Source organism: Phalacrocorax aristotelis, chromosome Z, assembly GCF_949628215.1.
Source record: "Phalacrocorax aristotelis chromosome Z, bGulAri2.1, whole genome shotgun sequence".
In the NCBI taxonomy this organism is placed as follows: Eukaryota; Metazoa; Chordata; class Aves; order Suliformes; family Phalacrocoracidae; genus Phalacrocorax; species Phalacrocorax aristotelis.
This window is the reverse complement of record NC_134311.1, coordinates 53,433,319-53,455,964: the sequence shown is the minus strand read 5'-3', so window position 1 is coordinate 53,455,964 and position 22,646 is coordinate 53,433,319. Positions and strand designations below refer to the sequence as shown.

At 40.6% G+C, this 22,646-nt stretch overlaps 1 protein-coding gene across 1 annotated transcript in view; it reads right to left on the bottom strand.

Annotated features, from left to right (window-relative positions):
• Nucleotides 1-630: 630 nt before the first annotated feature.
• The window catches only part of PGM5 (phosphoglucomutase 5), an 85,790-nt gene continuing 63,774 nt past the window's right edge, over nt 631-22,646 (bottom strand). The window contains exons 10-11 of the mRNA XM_075079654.1: nt 17,784-17,918; nt 631-2,218 (exon numbers count right to left, since the gene is read on the bottom strand). Coding sequence (XP_074935755.1) covers nt 2,129-2,218; nt 17,784-17,918 — 225 coding nt within the window. The 3' untranslated portion in view covers nt 631-2,128. The remainder of the gene's footprint in view (nt 2,219-17,783; nt 17,919-22,646) is intronic.

The following is a 22,646-nucleotide window of genomic DNA, read 5'->3' as shown; positions in this document are numbered from 1 at the left end:
CCATCTACTGCAGCTAGTGCTCTAGTGACTGCCTCATAAAAGCACAAGTATGCTCCTTTACAGTCCAGATTTGTTCCTCACGAGTCTTCCCACTATACCTTGAAAGATGCCTGGCTTCAGTACCTCTTTCTTTTCAAAGTGCAAGTCCGAGCCCCAGAAGCTTGGCAAATGGGATACTTGGTACTACCACTAGCAAGTTCACCATGCAAACAAAAATCATTTCATTGTCAGAGGACATATAAGAGATTTTAGAAGCTCTTGGACTGCCTTTCGGAACATTCTTTCATGCAGCCCAGTAATATGAACCATCATAATTCAGAGTATGTCTATGCTTGACCATGTGTGATCACTAGTTATGAGCTTACTGTCCTACACCTAGAGGACTTCGATCTATAAGAAAAATGAAAGATTAGAGAAACAAGTTTTCTGTAAAGATGAATATTCTTACATTGAAAAGTGTATGTCCAAACTGTGTGAGAATGCTGTGGTCATCTCAAAAAAAAATGTTATAAAAAGAACTAAAGCCTTAAAATCTCTTTTGGTTTATGGGAATACTTAATGGCAAGGTAGAATACTATGTAAGAACATCAGTACCTCACTTGTTTAGAGTCAATTAAATAGATAATGTAATTGTATTAAAAGCAGTTTTATTAGGATGCTTGAAAGTGCAGTGTGTCTTGTCCATAATTACGTATTAAGACAGAAATACAGCATTATTCTTTATTGTATACTAAGTGCCATAGCAATTTTTTGACAGAATTGTTGAAAGAAATCAAAGCAATTTCCTTTGCTGCAATATTATATAAATTGCTCTAAAATTTGACAACCACAACAAATTGAAACACACTGCAAAGAGGCAAGTTGCACAAAGCCACCTTGACAAATGAAAGAAGTGACCACACTGTTCCCAAGGAAGCAAAGCTTTCAAACAAGTCACATGCATAAAGTGTTTGTGTTCTTCTTCAGAGCACAGTATCGTAACTAGAACTGTAGTATCATTTCACAAGCAGAAAAATGCTGATGTCCATATCCCCAACATCCTTCTCAGATCTATGCCAGGACGTCTCTTTTCCCTTTGCACTCTCCAAATTTTTATGCCATGACCCACTGTTACAAAGAATCTAACAGAAATTGCGTCCAGCTGGTGGATCAGACAAGTATTTCCACTTAATTCATTAGTGTTTGTTTTCATTTTCTCTTCACTACATGCTTCACTTACCACTTTGTGGTAAGTGGAGCATGAGTATTCCAAAGACTTAAAAAACTTTCATAACAACTCCTTCATTAAAAATTGCTCAACTTGCAGTGATTACCTTTCAAACACAGTCAGCACCAATATCATCTGCTGACATGAGGAATATTGTAAAAGACAGCAGATTCCACACCCGACATATTGCTGGAAGGACACAATCAGCTTCTATAGGACAAATGCCTCCCTTTGGAGGGAAAAAAAACCCCAGAGTGTCAAAAAATCAGGAAAATCTAAAGGCACAAGTCACATTGATATGCTTTAAAAGCAGGGGTAAAAAATATATGGGATAACCCCTTCTTTGGGAGCTTGTGCAAGTGTGTATACAATACTGCTGCCAGCGTGCATCTGTGAGCAACGGGAGAGACAGGAGAGGAGGAGTGGTGTCAGGTGAGGAAATACACCCTTTGCAAAGCTTTGTATACAGCCCTTATGCCTCGGACATGCTCTGTATACCTCTTCATAAACCAATAAGAGGGTGACAAGAATCCCAAACATGCCTTTGCTTTGCAACTCCTCCGCCTCTCTCCCTAACTGAAATTTCCCCAACCTGTATCACCGCATTCAAAAACAAGCAGTTTTCCTTTTCTGTCACATTCCTGACAACATTTGAAGGTTAAGGCCTCTTTCTTTGGTTATACTGTTATCTGAAATTAAGATATTGCAGATAAAACAAAGAAGTCAATAAACTATTGTATTTGGAGATCAATGCAAATGAATACGCTCAATATTATATAGAATTTTTCTTCCCACCCTACCTCTATCCCCAAGAAAAGTTTTTAAATCATACAAGGCACAAATGGCTAACATGTTTCAGCAAGGTCCTGTCTCTTCCTTGCTGTTCCTCTTTTGGCCCTGGTTTAACAATCTTCTGTGGCTTCAGGTGATGACAGTGGGTCCCTTTCGCCCTGTCCTCTCATGAATCTGAGATATTTTCAGTGCGATTGCTATAAGAGGACTCAGCACAGCCTAAAGAGGAAAAAATACATTGAATCACATAAAGCAGAAATTTCAACAGACATATTTAGAAATTCCCCTTTTAACGGTAGTATTATATAATAATAAATAATTTAATAATAATAAACACTGACTCAGTTACAGTGTCAATATTGTCATCCTTGATATAATGAAGTATCATGTTGAGCATGTTTGTGAAGTGTTACACTGAGCGTACCTAAGCTATGCAGAAAAGAGAAATCACTAAATACACTAACTGATAATATCTCTATGTAACAGGAATTGTGAAGCTTTTGTGAAATCTGCTTTGTACAACAACCTAGAAATCGCAGAAGTAGAAATATTTCAATTCTGGTGAGTGGAAGCCATGTAGATGAAATTTTCTTCCTATATACACTTCATCTGTGAAGCTTAGGTCAGAAGGTATTGTTAACAATTACCTTATCAGAAATAAGAAAAGTGTTTTTTGAGTAATGCCACCTGTAATTGTATTAAATAGGATAAACTGCAACAGAAGCAGCACGAACTTTCAAGTTTCAGGCTACAGACCTTATTAAATGTCCATACGAATGAAACTGTCCAAATGGGTGAGTGCAGATAACTATGACAGTACCATATGAAAAGCAAGTAAAATATAATTCTTCAAATGGCAACTGAATGTTCTCTCAGTTAATTAAATGATATGCAAGGATAAACTGGCAGAGCTAAGTTTTGTGCAAAAACCTTCTTTTTAGAGAATCATATATTTGATTACAAAACTAGTACGGTAATTTTCTGTCCCTCAAAGATTTCCTCCTGCTGCCTCTTTTGAATATGCAACATTCTGGCTTTAAACCTGTCAGGTTTAAAAATCAAAACGAACAAAACAGTAATTCTGGAGAGCTTAAATTTACAGATATCTTTTTTATACGCTTAATATAATCAATACCTTGAATCTGTTTCAGCCACCTAACAGTTTCTGACAGTATGACGCATTTGCTTTATTTGTACAAATGGTCAGACAATTAAATCAAAAGAGCGAGGAGACACACTAACTCTGCAAGAAGAGTCATGGAATAACACTACAAATGCCATCGGTGCCAAGTGAATTTATGATCAAACTTAGTTATGCACAAGTGTGAGCAGTCTGACATGTTATTGTTCCAAAAGCTCCATATTTGTAGATATCTACATCTATCACTGAAGCAGAATGTAAGTCAAACGTGCTTAGAGAAGATTAATATGCAGACCATAAATTCGTATCTGTGGGCAAATGCTGCAAAAGTAAGTATTAAAATGTGCCAATTTATAAGGTCTGGACCATATCATTCCTTCCCTATAGCAACTGAAAGAAGACTGAAGCATCTGAAGTCCCTCTGGCACTTCCCTAACAAACCTCTTCCTTATTTAATCTAAAGAGCACAGGAAAATTTTAAAAGCAACCCTACCAATGAGTTTTACTTGATCCTGCCTTCTTAAGCAATAAATGCACTCTGAAGAAAAAAAAAACAAACACAAAACTCTATACAATGCTTTGAACAAAACATAAAATCAAATGAGTTTGCGTGACACCCATTTACATAAACAATTTAGCTCCTGCACTTTTGCCAAGACATTCCAATTACTATTAAATAGTATCCTTCTTACAATCATGCTTCTCAACAGAGAAAGTCTGATTTTAGTTCTGTCCTCTCACACTTCCATCTAACTACGCTTTTTTCAACTTGCAGATATAAAACAAACCAAGAGTGCATTCTCTTCAGAATGGCAAGAGCAGGGCAGAATAACTACGAACTAGAGCTGTATATGCCTTTTAAAAACTCCTCTAGCTCTGCAATGAATACTTTACATTTCAGGTGCAAAAGACAAGTCCCAGCCAGCAATCATTTATAGTTAATGACTCCAGAAAGACTTCTGTATCTTAAAGAGAGTTTGATTATTTTTCAAATGGTTCTTTCTATTAAGAAATTACAGAATCACAAAATGTTAGGGGTTGGAAAGGACCCCTGGAGATCATCCTGTCCAACCCCCCATGCTTGAGCAGGGACACCTAGAGCAGGGGGCACAGGAACGCGTCCAGGCAGGTTTTGAATGTCTCCAGGGAAGGAGAATCCACAGCCTCCCTGGGCAGCCTGTTCCACTGCTCTGTCACCCTCACAGGAAAGAAGTTTTTTCTCATGTTTAGTGGGAACTTCCTGTGTTCAAACTTGTGCCCCCTGCCCCTGGTCCTGTCACTGGGCACTAATGAAAATAGCCTAGTCCCATCATCCTGACACCCACCCTTTAGATATTTCTAGGTACTGATGAAATCCCCTCTCAGCCTTCTCTTCTCCAGGCTGAACAAACCCAAGCCTCTCAGCCTTTCCTCATACAGGAGATGCTCCAGTCCCGATCATCTTTGTAGCTCTCCGCTGGACTTGCTCAAGGAGATCCACATCCTTCTTAAACTGGGGGGCCCAAAACTGGCTCAGGGTCAGCTTGCTGCCCACCAGCACTCCCAGGTCCTTCTCAGCAGAGACACTTCCCAGCAGGTCAGCCCCCAGCCTGTGCTGGTGCAAGACCTTGCACTTGCTCTTGTTGAACTTCATGAGGTTCCCCTCGGCCCAGCTCTCCAGCCTGTCCAGGTCTCGTTGGATGGCAGCACAGCCTTCTGGTGTATCAGCCAATCCTCCCAGCTCGGTATCATCAGCAAACTTGCCGAGGTTACACTCTATCCCATCACCCAGGTCATTGATGAATATGTTGAACAGGACTGGACCCAGCACAGACCCCTGGGGAACACCACTAGTGACAGGCCTCCATCCAGACTCTGCTCCATTGATCACAACCCTCTGAGTTCTGTTGTTGAGCCAGTTCTCTATCCACCTCACTGGCCTCTCATCCAACCCACACTTCCTTAGCTTGCCTGTGAGGATGCTGTGGGAGACAGTGTCAAATGCCTTACTGAAGTCGAGACAGACAACATCCACTGCTCTCCTTCGTTGACCCAGGCAGTCACGCCATCATAGAAGGCTATCGGGTTGGTCAAGCATGAGCTCCCCTTGGTGAATCCATGTTGACTACTTCTGATAACCTTCTTGTCCTCTACATGCCTGGAGATGACCTCCAGGATGAACTGCTCCATCACCTTTCCAGGGGTGGAGGTGAGGCTGGCTGGCCTATAGCTCCCCAGGTCCTCCTTCTTGCCCTTTTTGAATATTGGTGTAACATTTGCTTTCCTCCAGTCCTCAGGTACCTCTCCTGTCCTCCACGACCTTTCAAAGATGATGGAGAGTGGTTCAGCAAGAACACCCACCAGCTCCCTCAGCACTTGCAGGTGCATCCCATCGGGGCCCATGGATTTGTGAGGATCCAGTCTGCATAGGTGACCTCTGACTCAGTCTTTCTCAACTGATGGTAAGTCTTCCTTTCTCCAGATTTGTCCTCTCTTCGCTGGGGGCTGAGATGCCTGAAGGCCAGCCTTAGCAGTGAAGACTGAGTCAAAGAAGGCATTCAGTAACTCCTCCTTCTCTGCATCCTGTGTCACCAGGGCCCCTACCTTGTTCAGCAGTGGCCCCACTGCATCCCCAGTGTTCCTTTTGCTGCTGATGTATATTAAGAAGCCCTTCTTGTTATCTTTGACATGCCTTGACAGATTTAATTCCAGGTGGGCCTTGGCCTTCCTCGTCACATCTCTGCATACCCTGACAACATTACTATATTCTTCCCAAGTGGCCAGTCCCTTTTTCCACATACTGTGAATCTCCCTTTTTCATTTGAGTTTCTCTAGAAGCTCTTTGGTCATTCATGCAGGTCTCCTGGCTCCTCTGCCTGACCTCTTCCTCCTGGTGATGCACCGATCTTGAGCTTGGAGGAAGTGGTCCGTGTGCTTGGAGGAAGTGGTCTGTAGGTGAATAGACAGGGATCGGCGACCGGAAGATCACGGGATGTGACGGAAAGATAGACTCCTCCCCATAGGAGTGGCAGGAACAGGAAGCGCAAGAGCTATATTATAAGCGTGTGACGCAGCTAAATAAACGGACATTTTGTATCCATCATATTGATGTCTGTGCATCACTGTCCCCAGGGTGGGTAGAGCCCTGTGTCCCGGAGATATGCGGCCCAAGATAAGTTCTCCCGTAGAAGCGTACAGCTACAGTGGTCCTTGATTGTAAATTGTAAAACTTTACTGCTGACATGTCAACTCAAAATGGCAATTGCAATCCCTCTGTACACTAATAACATATTTATCTCTTGGAAACTGTTTGGGATATGGCATGTTATCCTTTAGATAAAATTTAAGAAATGAGAACTAACAGAACTGACTTAAATCAGAATTTTGCTTCAGTAATAACAGAAGTTACACATCTGAAAAAACTAATGGGTAGGAATGATTATTCATAGCAGGAAATACATCAAACAAGCAGATATTTAACATACGGCAAATAAAGATCAAAAGCCGTTTGTTTGGGAATAATCCATACCAGAGCTGTCAGAGGTCTATTATTCCTGTTTGGCTCATATAGCATTTTTTCCCTCTGTGATCTTGCAAGAAAATTCCATACAACTCACTTTCTTCTAGTCAAGTTCTCAGATAAGATTTGTCCCATGACGTATCCAGTTTATCAAAGGCTAAGGCAGGGCTCAAATATACCTGCTTGCAGGTTAAAAGCTCAGCATGTTCTGGAGTTTGGCTTTAGAAAGTATTTTTATCATAGTAGGTGGACAAATTTCACCTATATGTCAAGAAACACCTCATGAAAACCTAACATGTGTAGCAGTTATGCTAAAACTTGCCAACTTTCCATGCAGCTATGATGAAAAATAATCTATCCAGACTTAGCCTGAAAAGCTCGTGAATCTTTTCTCTTCAGTCTGTCCCCTAGCCTGCACTGAATTACAGTCTTGTTAAGAAAACCAAATGTGAGTTTTACATAGTATAGGCATGGACACTTTCCGTAGGCCTCAAATTCTCTTTTCCCAGTCCAATATAAGTCTCAAAAACAAGTTTCCCCAACAGTCTCCTCAGTTAAAAGAATTTTGCAGAATTTATTTGGGAAAAATAAAATAAAAAGAAGCTCAGAGAATGGCAATACCCTCAAGTAGGATCCAAACATTTTAGTGAACACCAAGTAACTACAACTCTCTTTTTACAGTTCTCAACTTTTGCTCTGCCTTCTCTTACTGTATTGATCTTCATTTTGCATTCAGCATCATGTCCACCAGTGTTATCTTCAACTCTCTCAGCTTTACATATAGCCAAGTGAATGCACAGGGTGGAACACTAGCAACACGGGGTCAATTATTTGTATATATGCCAGTATTTATAAAACATTAAACACTAAACCATTTGCTCCCTGTATGCTGGGATCACAGGGAGAGGTAATGGAAGTCGATCTGAATTAGCTGGTCTTAAAAGAATGTCCTACTGGGGACAAAGATCCAGCATCTATCGGCTAAACCTTGTGTGACTGTTACATAGGCATTTAAGCACCTGAATTACTAATAATCAAAATGACACTTTGGACAGTAATTATTTCAGAACAAAGGTTCATACCTTGTGGCAGATTTCTAAGCAGAGCTGGCATGTTCCAGAAGAATTCACTTTCCTGGAACAATTATTAATGTCTCAAAATTACAGAGACATAAACAAGTGGGTTAGAACAGAATGAAGTTGTCAAAGACGGGCTTTAGTTTAACTTTTGGAGCTCTGTAAAGACAGAAGATGTGATTTCCACCTCTGCATCTTCCCACTCAAAGCTGCTGTCGAATCCCAATTCTACCTCTTCAGCTGCTTATCTGTCAGATTTAGTATCAATTAAAGTAGTTTTCGACCTTGTAAAGGTAGAAAACATGCTTGCAGAATGCTTTGAAGTCACCAAAAGCTGTAATTGCTAGTGGTATTGTTCTTGTATAAATTATGATAAGCCTTGACATTTCAGGCATGGGCTTGAAAACCTTTTCAAACACTTAAATTCATTCTCAGTCCTTCTCTTTTTCTTATTTACATGCTACACAGAAAGTTCCTCAGCAAGGACAGGGTAACTGAGACAGCTCTAAGTCCTGGAACAAGGACACAGAGGAATCAAGAAATAACTCTTTCCTTTCTTACCTCTTGCTGCTCCCATGTCATCTTCCCTTGCTTCATGTGACTGCTTAAAGCTGCTGTTAGCCCTTTGTAACCTGGGCAATAGAATCACTATCACATGAACTAAGGGAAAGAAGAAGGAAGGCAGAAGAGAGGGGAAATCCCGCAAAATATGTTTTGATAGCCTTACCTATTAGAAAAAGCTTTTCCTTTGGCTGTAATGTACTTTAAAAGTCAAACCAATACACTTACAAAGCAACACTAAAGTGACGGATGAGACACAAGGCATGGACTGAAACAACTACAAAGTGAGCTCAGCACTAAGATCACACAGTCTGGCACCACAGCTGTACCTCCTGCAGGTCTTCTGCTGTAAGGGCTCAACACACTGCTCAGCACAATGTGCCTGCTTGGGTCTTGCATTCCAAAACACAGAAGTCTTCGGAAAGGTTTATGCTACAGCCACCCATCCTAGAAGATCTAAGCAATGTGGATAGCCTAGTTCTTTGCGGAACAAATGGTCTGGCTCTGTAACATCCACAGCACTGGCAGCGTTCACTTTATTGCCATGACGCACACTTGCCATGGGAAAAACAAAACTGACCTCTCTACTCTTGTGCATGGTCTGCCTGCTAATTCAAATAAAATTACAATAAAGGTCAGGAGGCCAGCTGTTCAGCCCCTAGCAACAGAGGATGGCAGGCATGAGGGGTGAAAAAGACAGGAGGAAAATGTAAACTGACTGGTGCATGGAAACATCTATGTTTGCAACAGATTAATTCTTTCTAGTATATCCAAAGAACACTGAGTGAAGATTAGGTTTAATGAACTCATATCTTGAGTCATGCAATATAATTACTGTTGCATGAAGTATTTTTCCTATGTAATACAAAAACAGACTTTCCTTTCCATTTCCAGCTGATTTACAATTTCTTCACTGAATGGCTTTGGACAGAATCAGTAGCTAAATTACTTGAATAGCACAAACATGCTGTGTCACCTGAGAGTGTCATCAAAGAGATAGAAATCTCCATATGCCATGTCCCCTCAAAGAAAATCTTATTAATTTTAACAGTAAAGGCAAAACTTCATATGGTTTCTCTCGACCATACTGTATGTTTTAGTAGTCAACCAGAGCCATGCTAAAAGACCCAATGCTTCAAAAATAAACAAAGAGGCAATAATTCTCTGGCTAGGGTTGTAAGAGTGTCTTGACAGAACTGTACAGAAACCTTTAATTTTATCCCTATTAAGTGATATTGGACCCAAGGACTTCTTCTTGGTTATTGATTTCAGTTCCCTGTTCTTGGACAAAGTCACACATAAACAATCACTTTACATAATCACAATATATATACACAACCATATATAATCATAATCCTTTCATATACCAACAAAGGTCCACCTGAAAATCAGTTTGTTTTTCCCTCTGCTACTTGCCATTCAAAAATTGTTTCAGAAATTCAGTTTTTGATGATCAAGACACTTTTTATCCCAATGATTTTTCTTTTAATTGGCATGCCTTTTTGGACAAAACCACGAAGCTCCTGCCCCAAAATCTTTGCTTGGCTGCTGCTAATCTAATGATTGCATAGCTAACTAGCATGTAGTTCACTAGTCTTTGGCAAAAGTAATTGAGGCATTTGTGATTCACTGCATCCCGTTTAAAGAGTACCTGATACAGACTGCATAGGTCTATAACACTTGTTTATTGCTGTTGCAATTCATATGATGAATAATAACATACTGTAAACAAAGCTAGTTAGTCCATTAGTAGATTATTCACTACACCATACCCAGGGCACTTAACCTGCAACAGCAGCACAACCATGTTGTTGAAGGACACATTGGATTTACAAATAAGAGAATTCAAAACAACTCTGCAGAATGACTCATTTCCTTCTAGGTCTCATATATGAAACTTCCTCTTTGAAACTCACCCAAGTTCAATAATATATCCAGGTGGCTAGACAAGGAACAAGAAGATATTAACCATGTGTTAGGATCTGCAAATAGAGTTGATCTATAAAATGAGGCTACCAATGAGCCTAAAGGTCAATAAACTCTTTATCTTAGTACTTAATGCCCATTGAACATACCTCTAGATTTTCCATCTGCGTTAAATTTAGCACAGCCAATAATTCTACTAAATTTAGAAAAAGATACATGCCAATGTATAAAGGCCCAGGACTTCAGATAGAATGTCATTTGTTATAATGAGCTGAACTTCCTGAAATTGCCAGTTGGATGCCTATTTGTCTGGTTAAAACCAAAGAAATAGTCTTTTTAGGGAGATCTTCCAATTTAGCTGGAAAGAATTTTCTCAGGAATGCACAGTGATGAGGGGCATCACCAGTGACAAGGAGCACCAACAGAGTGGTCTTCCATTCTAAGGGGAACATTCCAGTTTTAGAAAAGCATTGGGCACTGTTTTCAAGACTTTGTTTTAGAACTAGACTGCATCACCACTATAAATTACATAATTTTAAAATGCTTACATTAAATTGGTTTTAATATACTTTGCACAAAGCAGATGGCAATTTTTCTTTATTGCTCCTGATTTTAACTCCTGTTGATACTGACTTATAGGAAGAACTGAACTACTCATGGAAAAAAAGTAGCCATTCCTTATCTCCCAGGTCACCATTCTGCCAATTCCCTTCTGCCACCATTCAGCCACCATTCTGCCAATTCCCTTCAACTGATCGTTCAACAGCCAGAAGCCACTGCTACTCACATTCATCTATGATCTCAGACTTCTAATTATTGGCATATTTTACTGTTTTCCCTTGGACGCTTATGTTGTTGATCAGGTAGTTCTCTATGCTTAATTTATTCTAGGTGGAAAGTATTACCAATTAATTGTACGAAAGACACTATTAAAATAAGATTTGGGTGACCCTTACATTCATTAACAGTTACTGTTTGGCCCACATATAAATTGAAACAAAAGGTCCTTACAAGCCTTGCTTCTCTCTGGTTACAATGTTCTTACAGACGCTCTTAAGATTTCTAAAGGAAAATATACACGTAAAGGCAATTAGGCCTGAAAAGCTACTTCCCGTAAGACTCATGCAGTGTTACACAGTACTGAAGCATAACAAAGTATGAGGAGAGCTTCACTCGAGCGCCACTTACTTGAATGTCTCCCTGGGGCCAAAATTAAAAGGCATAGCTTTGAGCCCCAACAGTGCCTCAAAGTATGTTAGGCTTTCTGTTGAGTATCAAACCGAAGTAGGGACTACAGCTTGCACTCTCATGGTAGTTGAATCTGGATGATACTGAGCGTTGTTACAGATCTTTGGCCAAATTTTATTCTGCCCAGGTTGGAAGGGCCCTTGAATGATCATCTGGTCCAACTTTTTGTGGGAAAGTAGTTATAGTCATCCACAGAAGTACAGCATCTTTCATGTGAATGATTAATTCTGTCCACCCCAAGTGAACAGTTCACAGAATCACAGAATCACAGGTTGGAAGGGACCTCAGGGATCATCTAGTCCAACCTTTCTAGGAAGAGCACAGGCTAGACAAGATGGCCCAGCACCTTGTCCAGACAACTCTTAAAGGTGTCCAATGTGGCCGAGTCAACCACTTCCCTGGGGAGATTATTCCAATGGTTGACTGTCCTCAGTGTGAAAGATTTCCCTCTCGTGTCCAATCGGAATCTCCCTAAGAGCAACTTGTGTCCATTCCCCCTTGTCCTCTCCATGTGACTCCGTGTAAAAAGGGAGTCTCCATCTTCTTTGTAGCTACCCCTTAAGTACTGGTACATGGGGATGAGATCCCCTCTGAGCCTCCTTTTCTCAAGGCTGAACAAACCCAGCTCTCCCAGCCTATCCTCATACAGCAGGCTTCCCAGTCCTCTGATCATCTTGGTGACCCTTCTTGGGACCCCTTCCAGCCTGTCCACATCCTTTTTGCATAGCGGGGACCAGAACTGTACACAGTACTCCAGGTGTGGCCTGAGAAGCGCTGAGTAGATTGGGATGATGACTTCTTTATCTCTGCTGGCAATGCCCTTTTTGACGCAACCCAGCATCCTGTTGGCCTTCTTGGCTGCAGCAGCACACTGTTCGTTCATGTTGAGCTTTCTGTCCACCAGGACCCCCAGGTCCCTTTCAACAGAGCTGCTCCCCAGCCAGGTGGATCCCAGGCTGTGCTGCACTCCGGATTATGTTTTCCCAGGTGCATGATCTTACACTTGTCCTTGTTGAACTTCATAAGGTTCTTGCTGGCCCACTCCTCCAGCCTATGCAGATCTTCCTGCAGAGCAGCTCTCCCTTCTGGAGTGTCTGCTTCCCCACTCAACTTGGTGTCGTCAGCAAACTTCATCAGGCTACACTTGATGCCGTTATCCAGATCACTTATAAAGATATTGAATTACATTGGGCCCAATATCGATCCCTGGGGGACCCCACTGGTGACAGGTTGCCAGTTTGAGAAAAAGCTATTTACCACCACCCTTTGGGCGCGGCCTGTCAGCCAGTTCCCCACTCACTGCACAGACCACCTGTCCAGGCCATAACACATCAATTTCTCCAGGAGGAGACTCGGGGGGACCATATCAAAGGCCTTGGAGAAGTCCAGGTAGACAATGTCCACTGCCCGCCCCATGACAACCAGGCAAGTCACTTTGTCATAGAAGGCCACCAGGTTTGTCAAGCACGATCTGCCTTTAGTGAAGCCATGTTGGCTTTTCCCAATCACGCGCTTTATTTGACTTGTGATGGCCCCCAGGAGGATTCGTTCCATAACTTTCCCAGGGATTGAAGTAAGGCTGATGGGCCTATAATTACCCAGATCCTCCCTCAAGCCCTTCTTGTAGATAGGGGTAACATTTGCCTTCCTACAGTTCTCTGGGACATCCCCCGTTCTACACGACTTCTTGAAGATTATGGAGAGTGGCCTTGCAATGATGTCAGCCAGCTCTCTCAACACCTGCGGGTGGATGGCGTCAGGGCCCATTGATTTGGGGTGGTCAAGCTTCTGTAGTAATTCATATGCTAACTCTTCCTTCACCGATGGTGGGTTGGTGTTTGGTTCAATCGGCAATTTTGTTCCCAAAGCCTGGGACCCAACAGTGTTGGTAAAGACAGAGGTGAAGAAGGCGCTGAGAACCTCTGCCTTTTCAGCATCGTTGGTGATTGATTCTCCATTTCCGTTTAACAGTGGGCCTATGTTTTCCTTCTTTTCTGTTTATGGTTGATACGTCTGAAGAAACCTTTCTTGTTATTTTTCATGTCTACAGCCAGTTTGTTTTTAACAGTTGTTTTTAAAAGACATGTATATATTGTCCTTACAATATGTCTCAGTTAACACTTAACTCAGAAAGTGCTACAAGGTTACACTGGTGTTTCAGGACAATATGCGTATGTCAGCATGCATATTGGAAGGGGCGGTTTAGATTTCTGCTTATTTGTGGAAGATTTACCATCAGCAGTTACACTGTCAAAGAGAACAGAAGATTAAGTTTGGAAAAGGCTTTGTCTGAAAGGAAAAAGAAAAAAAAGGATGCTGATATGAGGCAAACTCAAGCTAGTTACCATAATGATTCCACAAAATGGCACTGTAACTTCCAGTATAAATGAGCTGTCTATCAAGACAGAGAGATTTATTTCTTGTGCAAAAGAGCAAAAAAGATATCTTAAGGTACTTTTGCCTTTCATTCCAGGTATTGACTACAATTGTCACCAAGCACAAACATGGAGCAATGCAAAGCATCAATTTTCCACTTCATGTAAACAACGAAAAGAAGGTTCTGGAAGGAGGTGTTCCAATAAGCAGAAGCAACAAAGTTTTTACTTAAGCAGCCAATATGTCTTGGTTTATGATACAAAAAGTACAGAAGAGAGTTGTTCCTGTTTCCTGTTCCAGGCAGAGTGCAATGATACAGAAGCTACATTAGCCATCTATCCAATCACAAAGATCAACTACACTTAAAAACAAAAATAAGCACTTATCCCAAATGTAACAATTTCCTTGAATACTATATATAAGGTATATACCTTACATACTTCTTTATGTCAGTACTCTTTGAATAACTGAATACGTTGAATATGCCCATTACTGAAAGTAAATAGGAAACAAAGTACTTAAAGCTTCCAATCTGTCACAGCTCTTCTAGATGTACATAAGTCAGTATGAATATCAAAGCAAACTAAACAATAAAGGATTTACAGTATCAGGAAAACTACACCACCCCACCCCAGCGCTCTTGTTTTCTGAAGAAAGGAGTTTGCTATTCACTCTCTTCTATGCATTCCACTGAAGATATTCAAACGTTCTCCCAAGAAATTTTTAGTTATTTTTGTACTAAATGAGGATGTCCTGAAATCAAATTTATGTACTCCCTTGAAACCCACCATCTGCCTGTGGGATACAAGATACAATCCGTGACCTTGCAGGTTCTAATGTCCTCATGCTGTTGGCAATGCATCCAGCCAGGGCAAGGAAAGAGGAGCATTAGAGAAAGAATGTATGGCATTAATTGAGATTAAACTGCTATTTGTCCCAGATCTCTTGCACATGGCAAGCAATGAGAAAGGTGTTTACTGTACTATGTACCTCCTGACACAGTCTGGATGTTAAAATGTCTGTCTGCACTGCATGAATGCAGGGAAGTCCCTGCAACAAATTTCAAGGCAATGACATTTCTACCCCAGGGATTATCTGTTCACCAGTGAATACCCTGGATAAACAGCCAACAGTGTAACAATCTGACAGGCTCCGGCACATGTATAGAAAAAACTCTCCCACCCTTTTTGTTGACCCTAGGAATAACAGATCCTTTGGTATCCAGAATAAAAGACCAGACTCTAGAAGCCCTGAGGGCAGTGATAAGCCCTACTGCCCCTGCCTAGTCTCCCGAGGACTCCCACCCTGCACCTTGCCCATGGGCTCACATGGCCAATTTCAGCCTGCCCCAGGGATGTGGGTCCCCACCTGAGCTATGCCACAGGAGTGCTTGTCTCCAGACTCATCTCTGGCTCTGCTGCCTGGGTGGATCTCAGACCTGTGCTGAAGGTAGCTCCTCTCCCTGAAGATCCCCTTGGATGTACATTCTAGCTTGTCTCCAGTTCTGACTTTGACCCTGCCTTCTGGATGGACCCACACTGTTGCCTTGTCTCCAGCCCTGTCTCTGGTCCAATCTCCTGCTCCTCCAGATGGGTGCTGAACCTGGACCCTGAATCCGACCCATCGCTTGCTTTGTCTGGGACGGTCGATAGAGCTTGTTACCAGAGCCTTGCTCTGCCTGCTCCACTTAGCTGCTGTGGGACTGTCCCCCGGACAATGAGGGCACTGGCTTTGCTGTAGCTGCTCTGGGTGCCATTCTTGCCGCTCCCTGCACACAGTTTGTGTTGCTGGTGAGGTCACTAGACCTTGCAGTGGACTTTATGCACCTCTTTTAAGCAAATCCGTGCAGAACAGAGATGAAATGTAACAGGAGGGCAGCACATTCCTCATTTTCTGAGGATAACCTCTGCTCCCTCAATATAGTCTCTTCACAAGTGGAAAATTCACTGAGAACATTTGCTGTTTTCCACTCATTTAAAAAAAAAAAAAGTGTTAAATGCTGGGCATTGATGGTAGGTTACTCTGGGAGACACACAAGCCTAAACTCTGTCAGCATGTCACTTCTCTCATATCACATACTTGTAACCAGTAGCACAATCCATTGATACAAAAAGGATTCCAATTTAAAAGGCACGTTCTCAATTTTAATTAAATCATCAAAAGTCTAGCGAGATGAATTCTGCAAGTATTCTTTTCTAGTACTTTATTGCTGGGATTCATTAGAGAGGAAACACGTTCAGATCACACTTTTTGTGTCACATATCATAAGGTTACTGTAAGTCTACTGCAAATTTCTAAAATGAGCTCTTAGTCTGTCTCTTACCATGTCTTATTTTGATTTCATCTATGCCTTGCCTACATAGCACAAAGAACCATATTTAAAATGGTCAGCTTAATTGCAACTGATAAACAATCTGTGCTATAACAAAATTTGACACACCTGTGGTGGGTTGACCTTGGCTGACCACCAGGTGCCCACCAAGCCACTGTATCACTCCCCGCCCCTTCACTAACCTTAGTGTCTGCATAGTTGTTTCTCCCACATATTCTCACTTCTCCCTCCCTGCTGCTGTTGCATAGCATTTTTCATCCTTCTTAAATACGTTATCACAGAGGGACAACCAACATCACTGATTTGCCCAGCTTTGGCCAGTGGTGGGTCCATCTAGGAGCCAGCTGGAATTGTCTCTGTTTGACATGGGCACAGCTTCTGGTGTCTTCTCAAAGAAGCAATCCCTGAAGCCCCCCTGCTACCAAAGCCTTGCCACATAAACCCAATACAGTAGCAAGAGTGAATGGGGTTGTAGCAGTGTTCTTCATTGGTCAAAATATATTTATGACCCTGCCAGTTGGCTAAACCTGAATGCACTGAAAAACAACAAAATCGCTAAAAAATGGTACTTTACTCTGTTGGAAGCTTAACATTACAAGTATTCTATGCAAGGAGTTACTGAGGATGCAAACTGTTACTTTAAGAAAAAGCAAATAAAATTAATAGATCATATGTATATCTGCAGGAACAGAGTCTGCAACACTTCTGGAAAAACTGAAGCACTTCTTATGACTGTTGTCTCATGACAATTGTTTACTAGCATACGAAGAAACTCACCGAATTTATGGTGGGAATCCAGTGAAAAAACAATGTCAAACATTTACCTAGGGTTCAAATTCATTTGACTGCTTTTATGCTTTGGGAAATTTGCATTTGCATTCCAATCATGAACACACAACTGCATGGTACTATAAACTACAGGGCTTTGATTTACTACAAGCCAAATGCTCATCCTCTCTTCCATGAAATATCCTTAGTCCTCTCTTGTTGTATATCACAGCATGAAGGTGTTTACTGGGAAAAATCTGATGATGAAATGTGATTTATATTGTGAATTGTTTTAGGCATCTGCTGAACTGTACTGCAACTTGCTGTCAACCTTCACTCTTCCTAGGAAAGAGTCTGGTTATGGTAACAGATAATTCTCAGACAGCTGCAAGTCTTTACCTTACAAGGAATCCCTACATTGTTTAGACTCTGGCATCAGCATTTCCTATCTGTACTTTCATCGTGAGGAATCCCTGGGATGCCATGACTAAGTGATCCCTAGATATTTTTTTAAGTATTAATCTATAACTCACATTACAACATTTGGAAAATATCAGTGAAAAATTAAAAGTAGCATGACTTCTCTTAATAGAATAGAAGTCATTGCCCAGCCTTTATCACCAGGCATCTCAGCCCTTGACATTCCTGTTGTGTTAGATATTACACAAACATGTATTAAAACTGCTGGTCCTGCCTCAAAATGTGTACAGTCACACGATTAGGAAAATCACTCAAAACCACAGTAAACAGAGGTCAAAGTGCTAAGTGTTCCTTCTGATTAAAGATGAAAACCTATAGCCATGCTATTATAGAGGAAGTGCATTACTTATTGACTGATCACAATGCTATTGCATTACCTGTGGTTCCTTATTGTGTTGGCTAGGATCCTTTTCGTAACTCTCTGCATAGATCCGGAGAGTAGCTCTCACATGGCTAGAAGCACTCATTCTGAAAATGAGCCTGGAAGCATCTGAAAAAATAATCCGCAGCCCCTATAGGAGAAGAAGGAGTAGCATATATGTAAGGTGGCAGTACCTTTAGAAATCACAGCTTCCTGCTTTAAAATAAAAAGTGAAAGGAAGAGTCATTTGGATGCAATTTCCTTTTCCCTGTAACTTTGAACAACTCATTTATTACTCTTTTCCCCATCTCTAAAGACTATAAATGTCCTTGTGTATTCCCTCCCACTCCTCATAACAAGGACTCTCTTACTGCTGGTTTTATTTTCTTTAGCTGATTTGTTCATGCTCTCTGTAGCAGAGCACAAAATCAATGGCCTGAGAAACTGTTATAAGATCAGCAAGGATCAGTGTCTAAGATACAGCTACAGGATCCCAGGATCAAAAACCAGTTGTCCACAGTAAACACAAAAGACAGGATCAGTTGCTACCCCTCAAAGACCATGCATCGATATCTGATTAAGAGAATTTCAAAAAGGGTCTGTAGTACAACTTGGGAAACTTAACTTAAGGTGTTAAGTAATTTCAAGTACACTAGTTAATGCCCATTAACTGTGTGTAGAATAAAAAGCATTTATTATTCATTAACTGTGATTTTGCCCTTTGGTCCCATCTTCACCTCTTTTTTTTATCTCCTCCCCCTTTTGTACTGTATATATGAACACATCCTTTTACAGATCACATACCATATACTTGGATCCACAGTCAACAAATTTTCTGTACAGGAAGGTCATTAATGCTAAAGGACTAAATTGCACGGTTAAACCGTTGCAGTGTTTTAATACTCTACCAATGCTGCACTAACACAACAGTGTGTTTCTCTTTCCATAAATGGTACCCTTAGGCTAAATGCCACCCCTGCTATGCCACTGAACTTTACTTCCCTTTTCAGTCCTGCTGTTGGCAAATGCCTAGTGCATAAACTGGGATCCTTGCTACTTTTGTTTAAGGGGCAGTAAACCAGTAAAAAATGAGAGAATTAAGAGAGAAGCATTTGATTCTTCCAGTTTTATCAGCAGCTTGAGAACACACTGATGTTAGCAACACAGTGTTTCAATATTCTTAAGTAGAAACCTTTGCTTCCTCAGGTATATGCCAAAACATCTTCAGCACCATGTAGAGCATTGTTTGGTTGATAATCATGGAATCACAGAGTGGTATGGGTTGGAAGGAACTTTGAAAGGTCAGCTAGTCCAACCCCCTTGCAATAAGCAGGGACACCTTCAACTAGATCAGGTTGCTCAGAGCCCCGTCCAGCCTGGCCTTGAATGTGTCCAGGGATGGGGCATCTACCACCTCTCTGGGCAACCTGTGCCAGTACTTCACCACACTCATCATAAAAAATTCTTCCTTCTATTGAGCCTGAATCTACCCTCCTTTAGTTTAAAATCATTACCCCATGTCCTATCACCACAGGCCCTGCTAAAAAGTTCGTCCTCATCTTTCTTACTATCCCCTTTCAAGTGCTTCTCCAGGCTGAACAACCCCAACTCTCTCAGCCTGTCCTCACAGAAGAGGTGCTCCATCCCTCTGATCATTTTTGTGGCCCTCCTCTGGACCCGCTCCAACAGGTCCATCTCCTTCCTGTGTAATGCCCATTAACACTAGAAAACATACAACAGAAAAATATCCCATATGAATAAAGGGTTGGATTGGATGGCCTAAGAGATGTTTTCCATCGCTAGGCTTTGGTGATACCATGAACATTTTTTATCTGCTAGTATCATATATTATATTAATTTTAACATGTATCAGCAACATAAATTTATCTAGTAGTCTCAATATGTACAGCATAAGTGACAAACAGAATCTTGCTTTCAGAAGATTGAGCTTTAGGGCCTGTTTTTCTAATATTTGCTATTAAGCCAACTTTGAAATGATATGGTTCAACAGATGCTGATGGGAGTTCTGCCCTTGATTTCACTGGAATCAATATTTCATCTTCAATTATACACACAGCTTGTTATGAACTGATCCTGTGAGCAAGGGGTTGTCTCTTGCTGATTGCATATTACACTTAACCTTATGACAGTGAAAAGAAAGAACATAAATTGAAGAGTTTTGCAGTTCTGGGTATAGTTTGTTTCAAATCCTTGTCAAGCCCAGGACCAGCAGCTCGAAGTATGGACCATTAATGTCAATTAGCTTTAAGAGAGAAGGAAGGCAGTCTAACATATCTGCACAAGATTAAAGCGTGAACATGTGTCTTCCCCTCCAAAGACTAAACAGGCATTTTACATGCCTGCTCCAGCCAGGAGCAATGCCCACAATGACATGACTAGCTAGACCACTTAAATACTCTCTGCACACTCCATGTTTATCTGGCAATAATAACAATAACACATTGTTACCTGGTTTAGCACATCTGAAGTCTCACCACTCATTAAATTACATTCTTCAGAATAAAAAGCATTTATAAACACTCCTCATAACTCTTCCCTAACATTATGATGCAAAAATGCTTCACTGAACCACAGCATCTGCAGCCAGTTTGATGCTACAGTTAGTGGCACTTGGGATGTTTATGCAACATATATAGACACACCCCCCGCATTCAGACAGTTCACTGTACTGTTTCTGAGCTTATTATTCTATTAATTTTGCATTTCTCAGGGATATATGACTGACATTATTGATTTTTACACACGCATGATGGCAGTTAATATTTGTCTGTAAGAGTAGGATTCCTGCCATACAGCTGAAAATACTCTATAAAAGGGAATTAGAGACACAGTGGCTGTACTCCTTAAAACAATAATCCTAAATGGCAGGGAGAAATCATATGCTAGGGAAACAATGGCCTTTAGAGCTGAACTGTCAAAGTCAACTTTTAAAGTCATGTTATTTGCACTTGGGGATTTAGTTTAACTCATTTTTCAGAGCCCAGCAGCAAAAAATCTGACTTTTGACTATCCCTTGGAAACAGTCACTTAAGCACTAGCAAAGCTTTTTCCTCAGGAAGGACACAGAAATTAATGAGAGCTATTAAATTTTTATATTCCTCACTGTAATTTGGAAATTATATCGTAAAATCTGTGAGTTACAAACATTTGTTAAAGCCAAAAAATCCCAGCCAAAAACACTGTTACCAAATAAATATGAAACAGCATTGCCTGGAGAATAACCCATGACTCTGCACCTTGTGTAAAGACAAAAACCAAACAGGTTTTCCCTGCTTCTTACAGAATACCCAATCTAACATATAAACGTTTTCCTTCCCAAAAGTTTTTGAGCTTCTGTGGTCAGCAAGGTCAAAGCAAACTGGTGAAACTGCAAGCAGCCTATTTATTGTTTGTTATGGTGGTATTTTTTCAGCTGAATTAAGCTCCATTAATTTAAAGCCACATTTTTGCTATTTCTTATACAGACGGTATCAGGTCTACGAAACATAAAATTTTATATGCAGAATTATAAATGATGCAATAAGAAAAGAAAGAAGAGTAACACACTGAAAAGCCCACAGGACTGAAAAACTTCCAGTTTTAATAAAACAGAACACAGTATTTGTCGCTAACAAGAATAATGTTTTCTTATGGGAACAGATAAATTTTTTTTCCGTGAGGAAGCAGATGAAAAGCCTCAGTACAGCTCCCACACGGAACATCTGCAGATATTTATTTTAGGCAAATCGGGCCTGCTAATGGATATTAATGAGGTGTGTGGAAACTCTGAAACAAAATTATGTTCCATGGTTAACCCACTGGCTTTGAAGCTGCTGTGATGGAGACGGAGCTTCAGAGAGATTTCTGTTTACATTACAATCCAGCTAAACAGCCTACTGATGTGTTAGTATCTATGAAGCACTAAATCTACTACATATTGTACTTTGTAGTTTTGTTTCCAGTGGTTTGGGGTTTTTTTCAGTTGCCAATTTAATAATTAAATAAATAATAATAAATTAGCATGACAAGTTAGCATGCACGAGAATAAGCAGTAAACTTAAAGCAAAATTTCTTAGGATTTTGAAAAATACTATTAACGTTTAATGGCAGGAAGTAAGATCAATAGAAAATCTAGCCTAGCAGCAAAATGTTAGACACAGAGACATGTACATTAATTAGGAGGTAATTATATTAGGTATAGCCATTTAAAATGGCTATACTTTTACGTCAAAATACTGCAATTATCACAATTTTTATTTGCTCCTCTATGGACCCTTGAGTGTCCCCTAGGCACAGCAGGCCACACTTGCTACTCTGACAGGAAACACATTATTGCTGATACATAATCGAAATATCATTCTGAACAGAGAAGAATTTTTGCCTTATCACTGGAGATATCTGGATTTATTCTGAAATAAATTCTTTTCCAACTATTCCAATGCCTGCTTCCTGACTCTTGCTCAAACTGAAATGCAAAAAAAACCCCAAGACTATATGCAGAGCCCTCTGCATCCCAAATCTAACAAAGCAGTGAGAAAACATTAACGAACTTTTAATAACAAAGCTCCAGTTTCATTCTGTGAATCTCAGAACGTAAGAACGCTTCATTAAAGAGCTCAAAGTTAACCATTACAATGGCAACTTGTACTTCTCATCCTTCTAATTCAAATTGCACACAAAAATGCAAATTGTCCCATTTCTGGCTTGCAGGATCGTCAGGAGCAGCACTGTTATGTGCTCAGGTATGCACAGGCTAGCATAATAGGACTTTAAAAATGAAAACAGTCTTCAAGAACAGCAGAACATTTCATTTCATTTTATTCCTTATTATTGCACTGTGATAAACAATATTCATGGGTATCAATAATCAGAATGAATT